We start from the raw sequence: 16466 nt of genomic DNA on the forward strand, positions 1-16466 counted from the left end.
TCGCTTTCAGAACTAAGGCAGGACCTGAACTCACAGTCTTTCTGTTCCTACCTTGGCACCTTAACCACTAGGCCAAACTGGATCTGACTCTCATCTCAATATCGAAGCCACTTTTGGGGTACCTCAGATTGTTGACCCCTGGTGACTGCCTTGGAGAAATCTCCCTGCACTTTTCTTGGCAAGGATTTGGGAGTGGCTTGCCACTGCCTGTTTCCTAGGGCTGAGTGAGAGTGACTGGTCCAAGGTCATCCAGCTGGCTTTGTGCGTAAGGCTGGATTAGAACTCATGGTTTCTAGCTTGATTTCTTAATCACTACACTAGATTGGCTTCTTCTTTTACAGTTAATAAAAGGCAAAATGGCTTAAAGAAAGAAGGAAAAAGAGTACTATTTGGCATCTTGTCGAATAATGTATTTATTTAATAATATATTTCATTTTTACAATTCAAGTTAGAAAGCCACCCCAATATGCAGGTTCTGAGGTTTTGCTTGATACAGGAAACCAGAAGTTGCCTTTAACCTTTTACGTTTTTATTCAGCTGAAGAAAGACGGACTCCTCTAAAAGAGAGAAGCCCCGAATGATCAGAAATCCTTGTATTTATTCTTTCTGATTACATAAGCAACCCATCCAGCAAAGCTGACACACGTAAGATAAAGATTTCACCCAGTAAGTCTGGCACACTGTAGATAAGAAGGGAGAAAGCAGAAGTAGCTAAACATGTTCTTTTGGTTGTTGCCCTAAAGCAGTGGTTCTCAACCTTTTTAATGCCGCGACCCCCAACCGGTCGTGAGTCGAGGACTACTCAACCGGTCGTAAGTCGAGGATTACTTAATTGGTGCAGCACCGTTTGCTGAATGGGACTTTTGGCGGGTTCAGCAGGGCAGAGACAGCCTGGACAATTCCTATTGGCTTTTGAAAGCCAATAGAATTAGACTCTGTTCAAGAGAGTCTATTCTATTGGCTTTCAAAAGCCAATAGAATAAAAGGGAGTAGCACAGCTAAGGAAAAGGGGGAAAAAATGGACTGCGTTGTTTGGCGACCCCCGTGAAATGGTCGTTCGACCCCAAATGGGGTCCTGACCCACAGGTTGAGAACCACTGCCCTAAAGACATCGTATATTCCCAGGTGGGTTAGGACATTGGGTGTTTTCCTTACTGTCCTTTCATGGCCCTGCATCCATGACTCTGCAAGTGCCCAAAGACAGTTGTGCACTTATTCACAACTGATACTTCCTATGTTGTCTCCTAATTCCGGGTCAATAACCCAACTGCAAGCAATTCAGTGAGGCAAAAAGCTAAGAAACCACTGCTTTAAGGGCTTTCAGGCACCACTGCTTAGCAAATAGGGATTTTTCCAAAGTATTGTCTATGGATTCCCCTTATTTTAGGGAAGTGTTATGCAGGCGCCATCACGCAAAAAGAAACAGGGCAGAAGGGTCTCTCCAACTAAGGAAGCATCTGAGAATGTATAAAGCAGAGCTGTGGTCCTGGCATCAAAAAAGCTCACTTGTCCCATTTCACAGTTGAGAGAGATGCGGATCCTCATGGGCTTCTCAGTCAGGACCAGTTCAGAGCATACTGATGGAGAGAAGATTCTATATGTCCCTTCCCATAACCCAATCTGCCAGCGTCTGGTCTGCAAATCAACATTTGTTATGTTCACTGGCTTGTTGGCAACCCCTACACGCCATCCAGCTGTATCTCCTACAATAACTTCCCAGAAATGTCTCCCTGTTGAGAACCTCTGACAGCCAAGGACATAAGGATTATATTCAAATCTCTTCCAGTTTGCCACAGGATATATTGCTTTAACTGGCTTAACTGCTTTGATGCTTTTTTTATCTTCGGAGATGTCAAGACGGCCAGGATGGGCTGTATCTGGATCCAGAATTACATTCACTGTAAGGGGGAAGGGAAGGAAGAACAAGAGCTTCAGCTGCAGGCCTGGTTTTTTGTCTTGACCCCAAGAGTTCAACCCTATAGCCTCTTGTGTGAATGGAGTTCAACTTCCAAATACCCCCTTCAGAACTGGAAGACTCATTGTTTTTTTTAAACAACACCTAAGCATTGCGTGGTCCAGGCTTCTCCAACTTTGATAACTGTAAGACTTGTGGACTTCAACTCCCAGAATTCCCCTGATGGGGCTGCTAGTGTCCAGGTCCACGCTCTACATCCTTTTCCATAAGCTCTCCCACTGTCTTAGTTCCATCCTCTGTTAACTGCCAGCCTGTTCAGCATCTCTCTAGCCTCTGGCCTTCTAGTCCCACTTAACTCAGGTTGCCTTCGCCAACTGCCAGTCCATCTGCCTCCCCTCCAGATGCCACTTAGCTGCACCCACTCAGGATCCGTGAATTAGCTGTCCTGCTCTTGGCTCCACTTCTCAGCTGTTCGACCCTTGGCTCCAGTGGTAGATTCTCCAAGCCAAGTCTCCCATGTGACCGCCATTCAGCTGATCACTCTCCAGCTCCGCCGCTCAGCTGTTCATCTTGTGGCTCTGCTGGCCAATTCCCCCAGCCAAGTATCCAAGGTGGCCAACATTTAGCTGATCGCTCTACTGCTCAGCTATTCATCTCTTGGCTTGGCTGATCTATTCCCCCATCCAAGAGTCCCATGAGGCTGTCACTCAGCTGATCGCCCTCCAGCTCCACCATGCTGGCACGGGAATTCTGGGAATTAAACTCCACAAGTCTTACAGTTGCCAAGTTTGGAGACCCCTGGCCTACAACACTTCCAACACTTCCAGCAACCCTGCACATCACTCTCTTTAGCTTCCACTTTGCAGATGACAGTAATGGGGTCGGGAATGAAGAGTGGTTGGCTTTGCCTTCAGTGAGTTCTTGGGAGGGCCAAGGTGGGAACAGGGACTCTACCTGGAGCTTTAATCCAGAATATCAGGCAGAGGAAGAGGCTGCCATGTTTCAATTGTGAACTGGCAGAGTCAAAGGAATCCCCCAGAGGTAATTTGGGACGCATGGTGGAACGTAAGGAACCTTTGCCCTTTTCTCTACGAGCATCAGGATATCACAGGAATCCTCTGCTTTCATCAATTGCTGGCTCACCCTAGTGCTCCAACTTTGACCCCAGGTGTTCCAGCTTTGACTCCAGGACCTAATTTTTCTGCCCCCAAAGACCAAGTAAAATCAAGAGGATTCTATGTTACTTGCAGTACTCACCCATACTTTCCCATTTGCCTAGATCAGTGGTGGCAAACCTATGGCACGGGTACCAGAGGCGGCACTCGGAGCCTTCTCTGTGGGCACACATGCCATTGCCACAGCCTTATCTCCCCCCACAACCCCCTCCTCACCAGCAGCCCCCAGAGAAGAGTCACCCCGAGTGCGGCCCACACGGAGCAGTGCAGCCAAGGACATGGCAGCCAGACAGTGTAGACAAGACTCTGCCCTCACACCCCATCGCGGACAGTTGATGCTGCAGGGCGCAAGCTGAGGGCATGGCCACCATGGCACTGCTGGGTGATCTGCGGTGGGCCCTGGAGGCGGTGAGTGGCCCAGTGGGCAGTGGGGTGGGGTGGGGCAGGGGATGGAGCAGGGGCAGGGCCAGTTTTTGGGCACTCAGTCTCTAAAAGGTTCTCCATCACTGGCCTAGATATTTCATTCCACACAAAAAATGACTTCAATTATCTAGATTACATTGACTGGATCTTCATAGTCTTTAAGACAGGGGTCCCCAACCCTCGGGCTGTGAACCAGGCCGTGGCATGCTAGTAACCGGTCCACACAAACAAGCAAAGCCCCATCCGTGGGATGCAGGCAGCACACAAAACCATTCAACCTGTCTCCACGGAACCAGTCCCTGGTGCCCAAAAGGTTGGGGACCTCTGCTTTAAGGTATCTAATCCTATATTTCTCTTTTTTTTACTTTTCTCTTAACGTTCTCTTATTTCTCTTAACATTACTGGCATCGGAGCTTAAAATAGCAAGTGACTGAGATTCTTATAGTCTCATATTTACCTTCCTGTAATTGAAATCCAGTTTCCAGAGTATCTGGGGAAGAAAAGGGAGGAATTCAGCATCTCATCACTGGAAATGGAGCAACAGAAGGGTCTCCCAAAGACCGGAAGTACAGAACTAGTTTGTGCCAGCGCTCAAGGCCACACATGCTGAGATCAGAATATGAACTATTCCAAACATCTCAGCGTTTCTCAAAACACCTGTGTGGTTCTGCATTGGCTGAAGACAAACTGGTCATAGGGGGAGAACTGGGATGAGGGAAAACCTTTGTCATTTTTTCACACGCAAAATTCATTTCTTTTTTTTATTACCTCTCAATTTTTTCATGGTGCTTTTCAGAAGCACAGTGATATCATTGTAGTCCCAGATTGTCCACTTTGGCTCTAGAAGTAAATCCACTGGATTCTCAAATGTTTTCTTTGCCTGGTACCTGGCAGAGCAAAACAACATTGACTAGAAGATGGGTATAACATTCAAATTGATCTTGATGGGTTAAAAGTAATGCCATGAAATTTAATAGAGATGAATAGAGTTACATGGAATCCTCTATTTATGATTATTTCTTAGCAACCAACAATGGAAGTTTTTAAGAAAAGAGTGGACAGCCATTTGCCTGAAATGGTATAGGGTTTCCTGCCTGAGCAGTGGGTTGGACTAGAAGACCTCCAAGGTCCCTTCCAACTGTTGTTGTTGTTGTTGTTGTTGTTATTGAAAAAAAATTATTGATTTTCTATTTTCACATTTAAATATTTGAAAAACAACGTGGAGGCTGAGTTGGTCAATAATTCAATAACATACAAATATCTTTAGTACAAATCTCAAACTATTGCATTAAATATTTCCTCTCTTTTCCCGCATTTAAATACAATTCTTACTATATCAATTAAATAAAAATAACTTTTTTACATTTATCAATAATTTTTGTTTATACATATCCTAGTTGTTTTAACATTCAATCGTTTTAGACAATCAATGTCCTGGTTAGTTTTTCCCAATTTTTAGTTTACCATTAATATTTAAATTTAACGTTTAGTATTTATGATTTCCATGTTTTAATTAATCCCAATTCCCTTTATCACAATTCATCACAAGATCTAATATTCAGGATACACATCTTATCTATTTGAATTCTCACCATCTTACATCAACCAATTAGTAGTACAATATAATATTCTTATTTTCTAATAATTTCCAAATATCTTTAATAACCAAAATTTCTCTTATTTCAACATTTAATACTTCCTCTCTTCTTTTAATATCTAATATCTCATATTTAAGCTTATTTTCCCCCACTAAGTAAGAAACATATTCATTACATTCATCAATAAATTTTAGCTTATATATATATCTTAATTACCTTTACATTTAACCTTTATCAATGTTCAAATTCAACTGTTAATATTTCTACTTCCAAGTTTTAGATGATCAAAGTTTTCTTTATCTCCATTCATAACAATATCTAGTATTCAAGATACACATCTTATCTATTTGAGTATGTTCTATTTTAATTCTCTTTACATTTACTTCTACATTTGGACTCACAGGTCCACAGCACCCCACTTTTCTTCAGTCTTATTCTAGTTTCCTTCTTTGTCAAATCATTTTCCATGTCCGTGCTTTTGATTCATCAAATAAATCTCCCTGCATTGTCATGTATATTGTTTGATGTAGAAGGAATCATCCGATTGCCATTTTTTTGAGAGGACTGACAAATCTTCTCTCTGTTTTTCCATCTTGACGTAGTTGTCCTGAGCTGTTTATTTTCTCTTCTATCTGTTCTTCTTGATCCTCAGGTTTCTTCTGATTTGTGTAGAAAGCCTTTTCCCTTTTCCATATTGTTAGTCCCTTTTCTGGATTTTCTATTCACTGATCAGTTGAGTCTTCTGTCATCATACTTAATTGTTCCACTTTTTCTGTTATGTTCTGTATAGTTAATTTTTTAATTTTAGTCAAAGTTTGAGTTTGTATCTCTTGGCTGACATCTTGTTCTTTTCTGTAACCTCTTATTTCATCAGTAGCTGTTAGAACAGTGGTTCTCAACCATTCTAATGCCACGACCCCATAATACAGTTCCCCATGTTGTGGTGACCCCCAACCACTTATACATCACCGGGTGCCAGGGGTGTGGCCAAAGAAAAGGGGGAAAAAATGGCGGACAGCCTTGTTTGGTGACCCCCGTGAAATGGTCGTTCGACCCCAAATGGGGTCCCGACCCACAGGTTGAGAACCACTGTGTTAGAATAATTTGATGAATTGCTTTCAACATAAAGAGAATCTGTTCCTGATCTTTCTCCATATTCTCTTAGTATAGTATTAGATTAACAGCTTTCAATCAGAAAATGCAGGAAAAGTTTATTATCACTGAGTATAGAATACAGCTGAGCTTCTCACAGCTGATGTGTCAAGGTTATAGTCTTATCTATTGTCTGGGCTTCTGGCGAAGTCTCTTTTAAGCAATAACAGATTGTAATATCAGGTTCAGTCACAAGATGTCACCCCTAATTTAAAGTTTTCTTTTGAATCCAATATTTAAAAAATCTTTTCAGTTTAGCTTCTTTTTTATAAATAAAAAACCCAGATCTTCTGTAAGAATAGAAAGTCTTTTAGTCCACAAACTTTAAGAAATAAAATTCCAATTAGGATCAAATTGTTCTTGCAACATTTTTAAACTCCCCTGGATAGTCAATTGCCGGTGTTTCTAGAGGGAGGGATAAAATCTCCCTTCCCTCTCCATAGGGGGGAAAGTACTTTAGGCAGCTTCTGCAGGAAAAAAAAAGTTAGGGTTTAAGAGAGGTAGATCTCACCCAGTCTCGTCCGCGCTGCTTTATAATTGCCTGGTGGTGTGACTTTGGCTGTCTGCAGCCTAATGATGAGCCATATTTCTATGGCTGGTCTTTCATCCACCAGTTTGGAGAGCTGCCCCGGATCCCCTTCTTGCTGGTCTTTCGATCCTTTCCAGGGTCCCCCAGCAATGCAAAATTGGACGCGGAAGACGGAGCTTGCCTTCCAGTCGTCTATGGCGGCTGCATTGGCAAACCGGAAATCCTTCCAACTGTATTATTATTGTTGTTGTTGTTGTTATCAGCTGTCAAAAAAGTGACTTACAACTGTTTTTGCACCTAACATCTGCCACAATGTCCTCATAATCACAATTTGGGTGTTTGGTAACTGGCATGTATTTACAATAGTTGTAGTATCCCAGGGTCACGTGATTATGTTTCTTCCCAGCTGGGTTCCAACAAGCTACTGGAAGTATCCAAATTTTCTTAACAACCATGTAATCTGCTTAATCAACCACATGATTTAAAAAATATGGCAGAAAAAGGTTGTAAAGTTGGGCACTGCCACATGATCACACACTTAATGACCACATTGCTTAGCAAAAGAGATTCCAGTCCCCATTGTTGTCGTAAGCCGAGAACTATCTACTACTAGTTGCAAGGGAACCCAAATACAAATTGAAGATGAATATGAATCAGCAGTATCATCTATTACAAAAACAGAGGCAAAGTTTCCAAATCTGGATTTGTGCTACTTCCACTTTGTTCTATGCTGAAGGGTTGAGTTTTGTGTACCACATATTAACAAGTGTTGTAGAAGGAGCTGGAAAGAGAAGAGCAACCAAGTTAGCTAGAAACAGTTCTTTGAAGAGATACTGAAGGTAAAAGTTTCGCCTTCAGAAAAAAAAATTCAGGGAACATAAATTGTTGAATCAGCTGCAAGGGTTCAAATGTACTTCCTAGATAGAAACATATTAAATTATTTTGTTCATGAAAATGAATGATAAATCCTGGGGACAAATAATCTAGCATCAAAAGTGGTTCTTACAATAACTATTATTACAATAAACTAATGGGACCATTAAATAGACTAATAAGTGATAGAAAATGAAGAAGTTAAAGCACTCTGGGACTTTAGAATTCAAAAGTAACCACCTGCTGCTGCATAACACCCAAGACCTAACAATTATTGATGAGAAAGATAAAAAAGTCTGGATAGTGGACATGGCACTACCTGGAGACAGTGGAATAAAAGAGAAAGAACTGGAGAAAATCACAAAATACAAAGACGTGCAAGTAGAAGTAGAACAACTGTGGCAAAAGAAAGCAAAGATAGCACCAATTTAATAGATGCCTTGGATATAATCCCAAAACATCTGGAGCATCACTTGAACACCATCAGCATTGACAAAACCACTATCAGACAATTGCAAAAGGCAGCTTACATCCTACGATGATACCTTTAGCAACTTCAAACCTCTGTCTATCCTTGGGAAGGATTCAACAAGTGGATAAAAATACCAAATTCAACTTAAACATCTAGCTGACTGTGGGATCAACCACAATAATTCACCATATCAAATATTGCTAATTATATTGTGTTGAGGTTGTCTGTGGAAATATTTACAAGGCCCTGAAATACAATACATTGTCTTTAAATTAAATTACTGCGAAATACAAACAGAACTTTCCAAAATAGGAAAACTGCTGATCTCTGAGACTGTAAAGAGGAGGGTGGATTCACTTACTTCTCCAAGATGCTTCCAATGTCCTAAAAAAGAGAGCGAGAAACCACTGAGCCATTTCCTATGCAGAAAATGAAATTCATATATTCATAAAATAAATGAGAGAAACCTCTGTACAACCAGACACTAACAAAAATATACTTCCATTTTTATTTTAAAAAATCCCACTGCTCTTTTTTCCCCAGCAGTTCACCTATTTTAGAGAGGTATTGTTTATTTTTATTTTCTTGTTTTAGAAAAATTATACCCTGGTTGAATCCAACAGAATTAGAAAGATTATAGTATATATATAAAAATAATAAAACATCATAGAAAAAAGAAACAAAACACATTTGAAAAAGAAAACAATGCATCAATAAAATACCAAAATTTCCTGCATTTATGCTTCTGGAATCAAGGCACTTTGGAAAATCCAAGTGGTTTTAACTTTGTAGAAGGCCATCAATTTTGGGGTTCTCCTTGCCCTGGAGATTAAGGGGAAGGGAGACCCTACAAAGAACACCCACCACCAAGTCCCTTCATTGGTAATAGGACCCCTCAGCGGGCATTCTTAAAACCATTAAGGGTGCTGACCAGCACTTTGAATTCTTCCTTTTCACATGGCCTGCTTTTTCTGAATTAAATATTAGCCATTGCAGGTAGCCCTCGACTTTCAACAGTTCATTTAGTGACTGTTCAAAGTTGCAATGGCACTGAAAAAACCTGACTTTTTCTCACTTACAACTACTGTAGCATCCCCTTGGTCATGTAATCAAAATTCAGCCGCTTGGCAACTGATGGTATTTTTGATGGTTGCAGGTTCCCAAGGTCCCTTCCAGCCCTGTGATTCTATGATCTCAGTTTCCTGCCTGACCTGTAAGAGTTTGCTGGCTGGCTGCTGATGCTTCTCCTCTATTTCCTGGATGAGATCGTCAAGAGAGCACAGTCCAGCCAAACCATTGTCCCTTCTTGCCAGACTCTCCTTCTCCGTCTCTTCCATTCTGGCCAGAAGAAGCTTCTCCTGTCTTTTTAACCACCGTTGTAGTTCTCTGAATTCAGCCACTGCGTTTTTTTTCTCTTTTTTGATTTGGTCCTAGAACAAAAAGACAGAAAAAGCAAAAGGCATGTTTTTATTTTATTTTAATTATTTCACTTAATTATTTTTATTGTTATAATAACTAAACAGATTCCCTGAAGAGTCCAGAAACAAGATGGGAGAATTTCCTAAGCAGACATGTCAAACACATGGCCCGGGGGTTTCATGAGTGGTTTCATGTGGCCTGCGAAGCCATCTGGAAACAGTGAGGAAACGGCCCGTGCTGCCTTGGCCCTGGCCCATGTCGGCTGAGAGGCCAATGTACAATTTTGTGGTGGCCATCTATGCTGAAACGCATTCAATCTTAGCTCCACAAGACCGTCCGGAAACAGCGAGGTACCAGCCCCTGCTGCATCGGCCCTGCCCCCTGGGTGCATGCTGGGGAGGTGTCACCCTTTGTGAGAATGAAGAAATGGACCATTGCTTGGCGCTTGCCCCAGTTCAACCCCTTCTGCCAGAGACCCTCAGATCTGTCCCACTCCTGCCCAAGCCCCCACAGACACCCTTGACGCAAATAATGTAGAGCTGGCAATGCCCACCCAGTAGGCCACCCCCACTCCATCCACACCTACCTGGTAGGCTGCACCCACCCTGGCCATACACCCCCCCAAGGGCCCCCGCAATGCTGATGCAGCCCTCAATGAAATTGAGTTTGACACCATTGTCCTAGGGAGAAAAAAAATGCCTTTTGACCTGAACAAACATAGGGGGAAAGGTTTCTAAAAACCAAAAAAAGGTCCAGTTTAAATGATCTCTCATGAAAATTTTCTTTGGATCAGGGATCCCACAAAAATACAGAAAAATGTTTTGATTTTTGCATTCTATTGATGCATTATTTTCTTTTTCAAATGTTTTTTGTTTCTTTTTCCTATGATGTTTTATTATTTATTTGATTTCACATTTTTTTTAGTAAGATGAAATATGGTTTGCATTTATTATGCAAACCAAACCCATTATATAAAATATGGCTCATAGGTGTCCTTAACCCAACTGTGACTCATTCAGCCAATGGTGACATCCCAGTCAAAGATACAGTCCCCAGGCTAAGAACACGTTCTGTGCCCTAACACTGTCTTTAATTTTAATTTCATTTCAGTCAGAACTTCTACTTACAAACAGGCTGCCTATTATTAAAGATGGCAGATGGTGTTCTCCTTCCTATTAGGTCAGAAGCTCCTCACCGTTGGATCAATACTTACAAGCATCTCCTGAACTCTTTGCTCTGTGTCCGTTTTGTATGTAGCTATTTTTTCTTTCTCCTCCTTCTGAGCCTTCAGGCAATCCCCAACCTTGATCTGAAGAGAAAATACAAGCTTTGAGTTTCTTTTCTGTAAAGAATTACATCTGAGGGAAGACCTAATTAGAAGATATATGCAACCATAATAATAATAATAAGTTGGAAGGGACCTTGGAGGTCATTTAGTCCAACCCCCTGCTCAGACAGGAAACCCTATACCATTTTGGACAAATGGCTGTCCAGTCTCTTCTTAAAAACTTCCAGTGTTGGAGCATTCACCGCTTCTAGAGGCAGGTTGTTCCACTGGTTAATTGTTCTAACTCAGTGGTTCTCAACCTGTGGGTCGGGACCCCATTTGGGATTGAACGACCATTTCACGGGGATCGCCAAACAACACAGTCCGCCATTTTTTTCCCCCTTTTCCTTAGCTGTGCTACTCCCTTTTATTCTATTGGCTTTTGAAAGCCAATAGAATAGACTCTCTTGAATAGAGTAATTCTATTGGCTTTCAAAAGCCAATAGGAATTGTCCAGGCTGTCTCTGCCCTGCTGAGCCCGCCAAAAGTCCCATTCTGCAAACGGTGCTACACCAGTTGAGTAGTCCTCGACTTACGACCAGTTGAGTAGTCCTCGACTTACAACCGGTTGTGGGTCGCGGCATTAAAAAGGTTGAGAACCACTGTTCTAACTGTTAGGAAGTTTCTCCTTAGTTCTAGGTTGCTTCTCTCCTTGATTAGTTTCCACCCGTTGCTTCTTGTCCTGCCTTCAGGTGCTTTGGAGAATAGCTTGACTCCTTCTTCTTTGTGGCAGCCCCTGAGATATTGGAACACTGCTATCATGTCCCCCCTCGTCCTTCTCTTCATTAAACTAGACATATCCAATTGCAGCAACCGTTCCTCACCATTTAAAAAATTCACTGTATTCTTTCAGATTGTTTAAAGGGAAAAATACGTTTTCAGCCATTTTAAAGCACTAAACTTTTATTTAAAATGTTTCTAAAATCAAAGCTTTCTAATACATCTTTTTAAAAATTCTGTCTTAACATGTGTACTTTAAAGTTCACGTTCAGACCAATACAATTCCAATTATTAAATTATTTCCTTCTCTTCATTAAACTAGACATACCCAATTCCGTTCTTTATATGTTTTAGCCTCCAGTCTCCTAATCATCTTTGTTCTCTTCTCTGTACCCTTTCTAGAGTCTCAACATCATCTGAGAAGCATGAGATTAGCCACTGAGAAACAAAAGTTTGGGCTGAGATGGCTTTGGTCTGATCCAGCAGGAATATTTTGGGGTATTTCAAGACTTTGCAGAACTCTATAGCAAATGTAGAAAAATGTCATTTGGAAGAAAATCCACTAGTGTTTCCTTCCCCATCTGATCTTTAAACTTTAGCCAGTTAATCCTCTTGCTGATATTTAGATTAGATCTTTCTTATCTTTCCTTAGAAAAAGTGAGCTGGCAAAGAGTTCTATTTCTCCACTGCTAAGCATAACAGTTAAGTGAAGTTTTGTCCCATTTTACAACCATTTATTTATTTATTTATTTATTTATTTTCAGTATTTATATGCCGCCCAATCCCAAAGGACTCAGGGCGGCGTACAAAGTTAAAACAATGATAAAACTATAAAATAAAGCAGTCATACCGCGAGTCCGATCATATCCCGGCCCCCCGGGGGCATCAGCCCCAGGCCTGCCGGAACAGGAGGGTTTTAACGGCCTTCTTAAAGGCCGGCAGGGTGGGAGTAGTTCGAACCTCGGGGGGAAGCTGATTCCACCAGGTCGGAGCCACCACAGAAAAGGCCCTTCCCCAAGGGCCCGCCAGCCGACATTGTCTGGCCGACGGGACCTGAAGGAGGCCCAATCTATGGGACCTCACCGGTCTCTGGGAGCTGTGCGGCAGAATGCGGTCCTGTAAGTAACCTGGCCCTATGCCATGCAGGGCTTTAAAGGTGATAACCAACACCTTTAATTGCGTCCGGAGACCCACAGGAAGCCAGTGCAGCTCGCGGAGGATAGGTGACACGTGGGCATACCTTGGCGCGCCCACAATTCTTGCCACAGTTGCAGTCGTTAAGTTAATCACACAGCTGTTAAGTGAATCTGGCTTCCCCATTGACTTTGCTCATCAAAAGATGATCACACGCCCCCCAGAACACAGCAACATGACAGTTGTCAAGGATCTGAATTTTGATCAGTGAAGCAGGGATGCTGCAGCGACCATAAGTATGGAAACTGATCATAATAACTTTTTTCAGTGGTGTTGTAACATTGAACCATCACTAAATGAATGCTGGTAAGCTGAGGACTACTTGTTAACCTGTTTTTTAAAAATTGCAAGAACAGAGGCCAGGGGTGGGATAAAGCAGCAGGAAGCAAGTAAACTGCTCCAAACGTAACTAGTGCTGGCACTGGATGGCTCTCCTTAAGGATTCCTCCTGGCTGATTCTTACCTGGTACTCCTGGAAAGCCTCCTCCGAAGGGATCACCCAGTGGCCCCTGTGCTTTTTGCATCGGTCGCAGACCACGCAGATGAGGGTCTCGTGGTGCTTACAAAAGAGCTTGAGGGGCTCCCGGTGCTTCGGGCAGACCCTCCCTCCGTCCTCGCCCCAAGGATCTTCGCATCTCCTGGCCATTTCCACCAGCCGCGCCAGCTGCCTGTTGGGGAGGACGTTGCGGGGCCCGAAGGTCTGTCTGCACTGGGGGCAGGAAGCCTCCGATTCCGATGTTCCCCAACTGCCGGTCAGGCAGCCCCGGCAGAAGTTGTGGCCGCATTCCGGGATGAGCACGGGGTCCTGGAAATAGTCCAGGCAGATGGAGCAGGTGGCTTCTTCCAGGAAATCCTGCAAGGGAGCTTCGGCCGCCATCGCTGCCTCCTCCGCCGAGACAAGGAAAGAGAAACTTAATTTCGCACCTCTGCTTGCAAATCAGATGACCGCCTTTGGGCTGTGTCCCAGCTGGAAATCGAGAGAAGTTATTTTTGGTGTTGCAGTCAGTTTCGCTGACGTTTTAAAATAAAAAGAGAGTATTTATAAAAAAAAAACCAATTGGGAAGAAGCGGACTCCCGATCAATTATTATTGGCCCAATCAGCTCGTTAAAGGAAAAATTCTTTTAAAAACTGGGGAGAAGCAAACATGCATGGGAGGATCCCCGATCAAGTACAATTGATCCCAGCATCCTGTTAAAGGACGGGGAGGGGAGGGGTAAAAAACCCGGGGGAAAGGAAATATTCTTGGAGCGGACCCCGACAATTATTGCTCCAAGCATCCTGCTAAAGGAAAATATATTGGAAAAAACCTGGCTGAAAACAGGATGATTTTTTTATTAGCAGATCAATTCATCACAATCTACCAAAAAAGAATTAAATTCTGTTCAGTTGGGATCACCATTCAAAAGTACTATGTTTGATTGTAGTCTGATAGTTTATTTTTATTTCCTCCTTTTTGTCTCCATTTATGTGATTAAAATATTTAACTAAACTTGTAGCTATAAATAAAAGAAACTTTAAATCTTTCAGATGAAGACCGGGGCAAATCACTATCATGGTACCCAAAAAATTGTTCATGGTATCACCAGGATTCAATTCAATTCAGCGGAGTTTATTTTTTTTATACTTCTGCAAACCCATTCAGTGATTTGTAAGTGGGCCTGTGAGAGAGCTTATTTCATTTTCAAGGAATTATTATCATTAGATTAAATTATTACTACTATTATTGAACATCCATGTAAAAAGAGATGTCTCTCAGTACAAAGAAACAAAACTCCTATTTAAAATACACACCCACCACCACCACCACCAGGGCACAATCTAAGCGCTATCAAAATTACAAATGAAAACTTCCAACAGTTAAAATTACTGTTATTGTTTTACTGCCATAAAAGGCATGAACTGCATAACCACCATGATCTATGTATAGCCAGGGTAAAAAAAAAAAATAACCCACAAATGATACATCTACTTTGCAGACCTAATTTTCCAAGACAAACTCGCTGCCCAGCTTCCTCTAAAATTCACTTTTGGCTTCTCCTTCCCCATAGCTCCACCCACAATTCCTCCTTCCCTCCTCCCCCCACAAAAAGGGGAGGGCCTTCCCATTGCTAGCCAATCTCATCTCCCCATGGATTCTCACAGACCTCTTTCAAAGGCCCTGCTCCCCAGAAGGGGGGAGATGCTGCAAAGCAGGAACAACCCTAGAGTCAACAAAGGCCTATGGGATGGAAGCCCCACCCCTTATTTACATATGGGTAGAAGGCGGGACTGGCTGCCATCTTGACTTTGTTGACCGGCCTGGGACACCCTGGCTATAATCCCCATCCCTTTGAGGCCTGTTGAGCTAGATCAGTGATTCTCATTTTGGCGTCTGCAAAGTCAGAGAAATCAGCATCTTAACATTTCTTGTTTTTAATGTATATAGACATTAAAAGTGTCTTATGAGAGATTTTCACACTTACAACCATTGCAGCACACACACACACATTGATTACTTGATCAAAATTCAGTTGCTTGGCAATCGGTTCATATTTATGATGGTTGCAGTGTCCCTGGGTCATGTGATCACCTTTTGTGACCTTATAACAAGCAAAGACAAAGGGGAAGCCGGATTCATTTAACAACAAATCACTGCTGTGATTCACTTAACAACTGTGACAAGAAAGATCGTCATGGAGCGCTACCCCACAAAGGGTCGCTGGGGTCCAGGTTCCCCTGGCCCTCTTTTCCAACCACCTGGGCGCCTTCCCCTGCTACAGTCCGTCATTGTGGCTGCCAATCCACTCTGTTCCCTCATTCAGACACCTCCACTTGCCCCGGGCCAGCTGGACTCTGCCGTCTTGTCCTTCCAGCCGGTCCCTTGAGCAGCCTCCTCCGAGCAGGTGGATCACACATTGGTGGGGTGGTCAGACAGCCAGTCAGCCCTTCTTCCTCTGTCCATTCTCTCTCCTGCTGCTTGCTGGTCTCTCCTGCCACTGCCTCTGCTCCTTGGTTGATTCACCTGCCTGCCTCCATTTCTATCCCTCTCTCTTTCCCCTTCTTCCTCTTCCTCCTCCTCTTTTCTCAACCTTTCCTCAGACTTTTCCCCACCTTGCCCCAAACTCCTTTCTCGACTTTCCCTCACACTCCTTTCTTTCCCTTTCCTCAACCTATCCTCATGCATCACTTCCCCCTATCACTCTGTGGGGTGGAGACCAGGTGACGGGGTGGCCCCACTTCCCTTCTCTCCCTTCTCTGCCCCCATAGAGACTCACCCATTCCTCTCGCCCTCCCTATCCCCTGCTCCCCTCCTCTTTCCCGCCAAAACCTCCATTCCCTTCTCCCTCTTCCCCCATGATAGAGTTAAAATGGGGCAACGCTCACTTAAGAACTGTCTCACTTGGCAGCAGAAATTTGGGGCTGAATTGTGGTTGTAAGTCGAGGACTACCTGTATTAGGTATGTTTGTTTGGATTATTTACTTGCTCCATTGCCAACAGCAGCTTGTCAATCTTCAGTAGTTTAGATGCTTTGAGATGTTCCAGAGAGCTGCTGTTAGCATTCAAAGTCACCATATCAGAGTTTAGTTTCATTCCTTGTTTGTTTGTTTGTATCTTGTCAAGGTGGCAAACGTATCCAACACATCTTCCTCCTCCAATTTTCCCAAGAACAACCCTGTGAGGTGGGTT

General features: G+C 42.9%; 1 protein-coding gene across 2 annotated transcripts in view; it reads right to left on the reverse strand.

Annotated features, from left to right (window-relative positions):
- LOC120305174 (E3 ubiquitin-protein ligase TRIM11-like) overlaps nucleotides 1-13740 on the reverse strand; it is a 37240-nt gene extending 23500 nt beyond the window's left edge. The window contains exons 1-7 of one of the 2 annotated variants that reach the window (XM_039336610.1): nucleotides 13261-13740; nucleotides 10770-10865; nucleotides 9349-9567; nucleotides 8499-8521; nucleotides 4282-4400; nucleotides 3971-4003; nucleotides 1030-1898 (exon numbers count right to left, since the gene is read on the reverse strand). In XM_039336610.1, the coding sequence (XP_039192544.1) occupies nucleotides 1384-1898; nucleotides 3971-4003; nucleotides 4282-4400; nucleotides 8499-8521; nucleotides 9349-9567; nucleotides 10770-10865; nucleotides 13261-13674 (1419 nt within the window). In that variant the 5' untranslated portion in view covers nucleotides 13675-13740 and the 3' untranslated portion in view covers nucleotides 1030-1383. Of the gene's footprint in view, nucleotides 1-1029; nucleotides 1899-3970; nucleotides 4004-4281; nucleotides 4401-8498; nucleotides 8522-9348; nucleotides 9568-10769; nucleotides 10866-13260 lie in introns of those variants that run through there. The other variant, XM_039336608.1, reaches the window with a different exon arrangement.
- Nucleotides 13741-16466: the final 2726 nt, after the last annotated feature.

The sequence above is a fragment of the Crotalus tigris genome, unplaced genomic scaffold, assembly GCF_016545835.1.
Source record: "Crotalus tigris isolate CLP2741 ecotype Arizona unplaced genomic scaffold, ASM1654583v1 scf7180000017666.379230911805:20528666, whole genome shotgun sequence".
NCBI classification, from domain to species: Eukaryota; Metazoa; Chordata; class Lepidosauria; order Squamata; family Viperidae; genus Crotalus; species Crotalus tigris.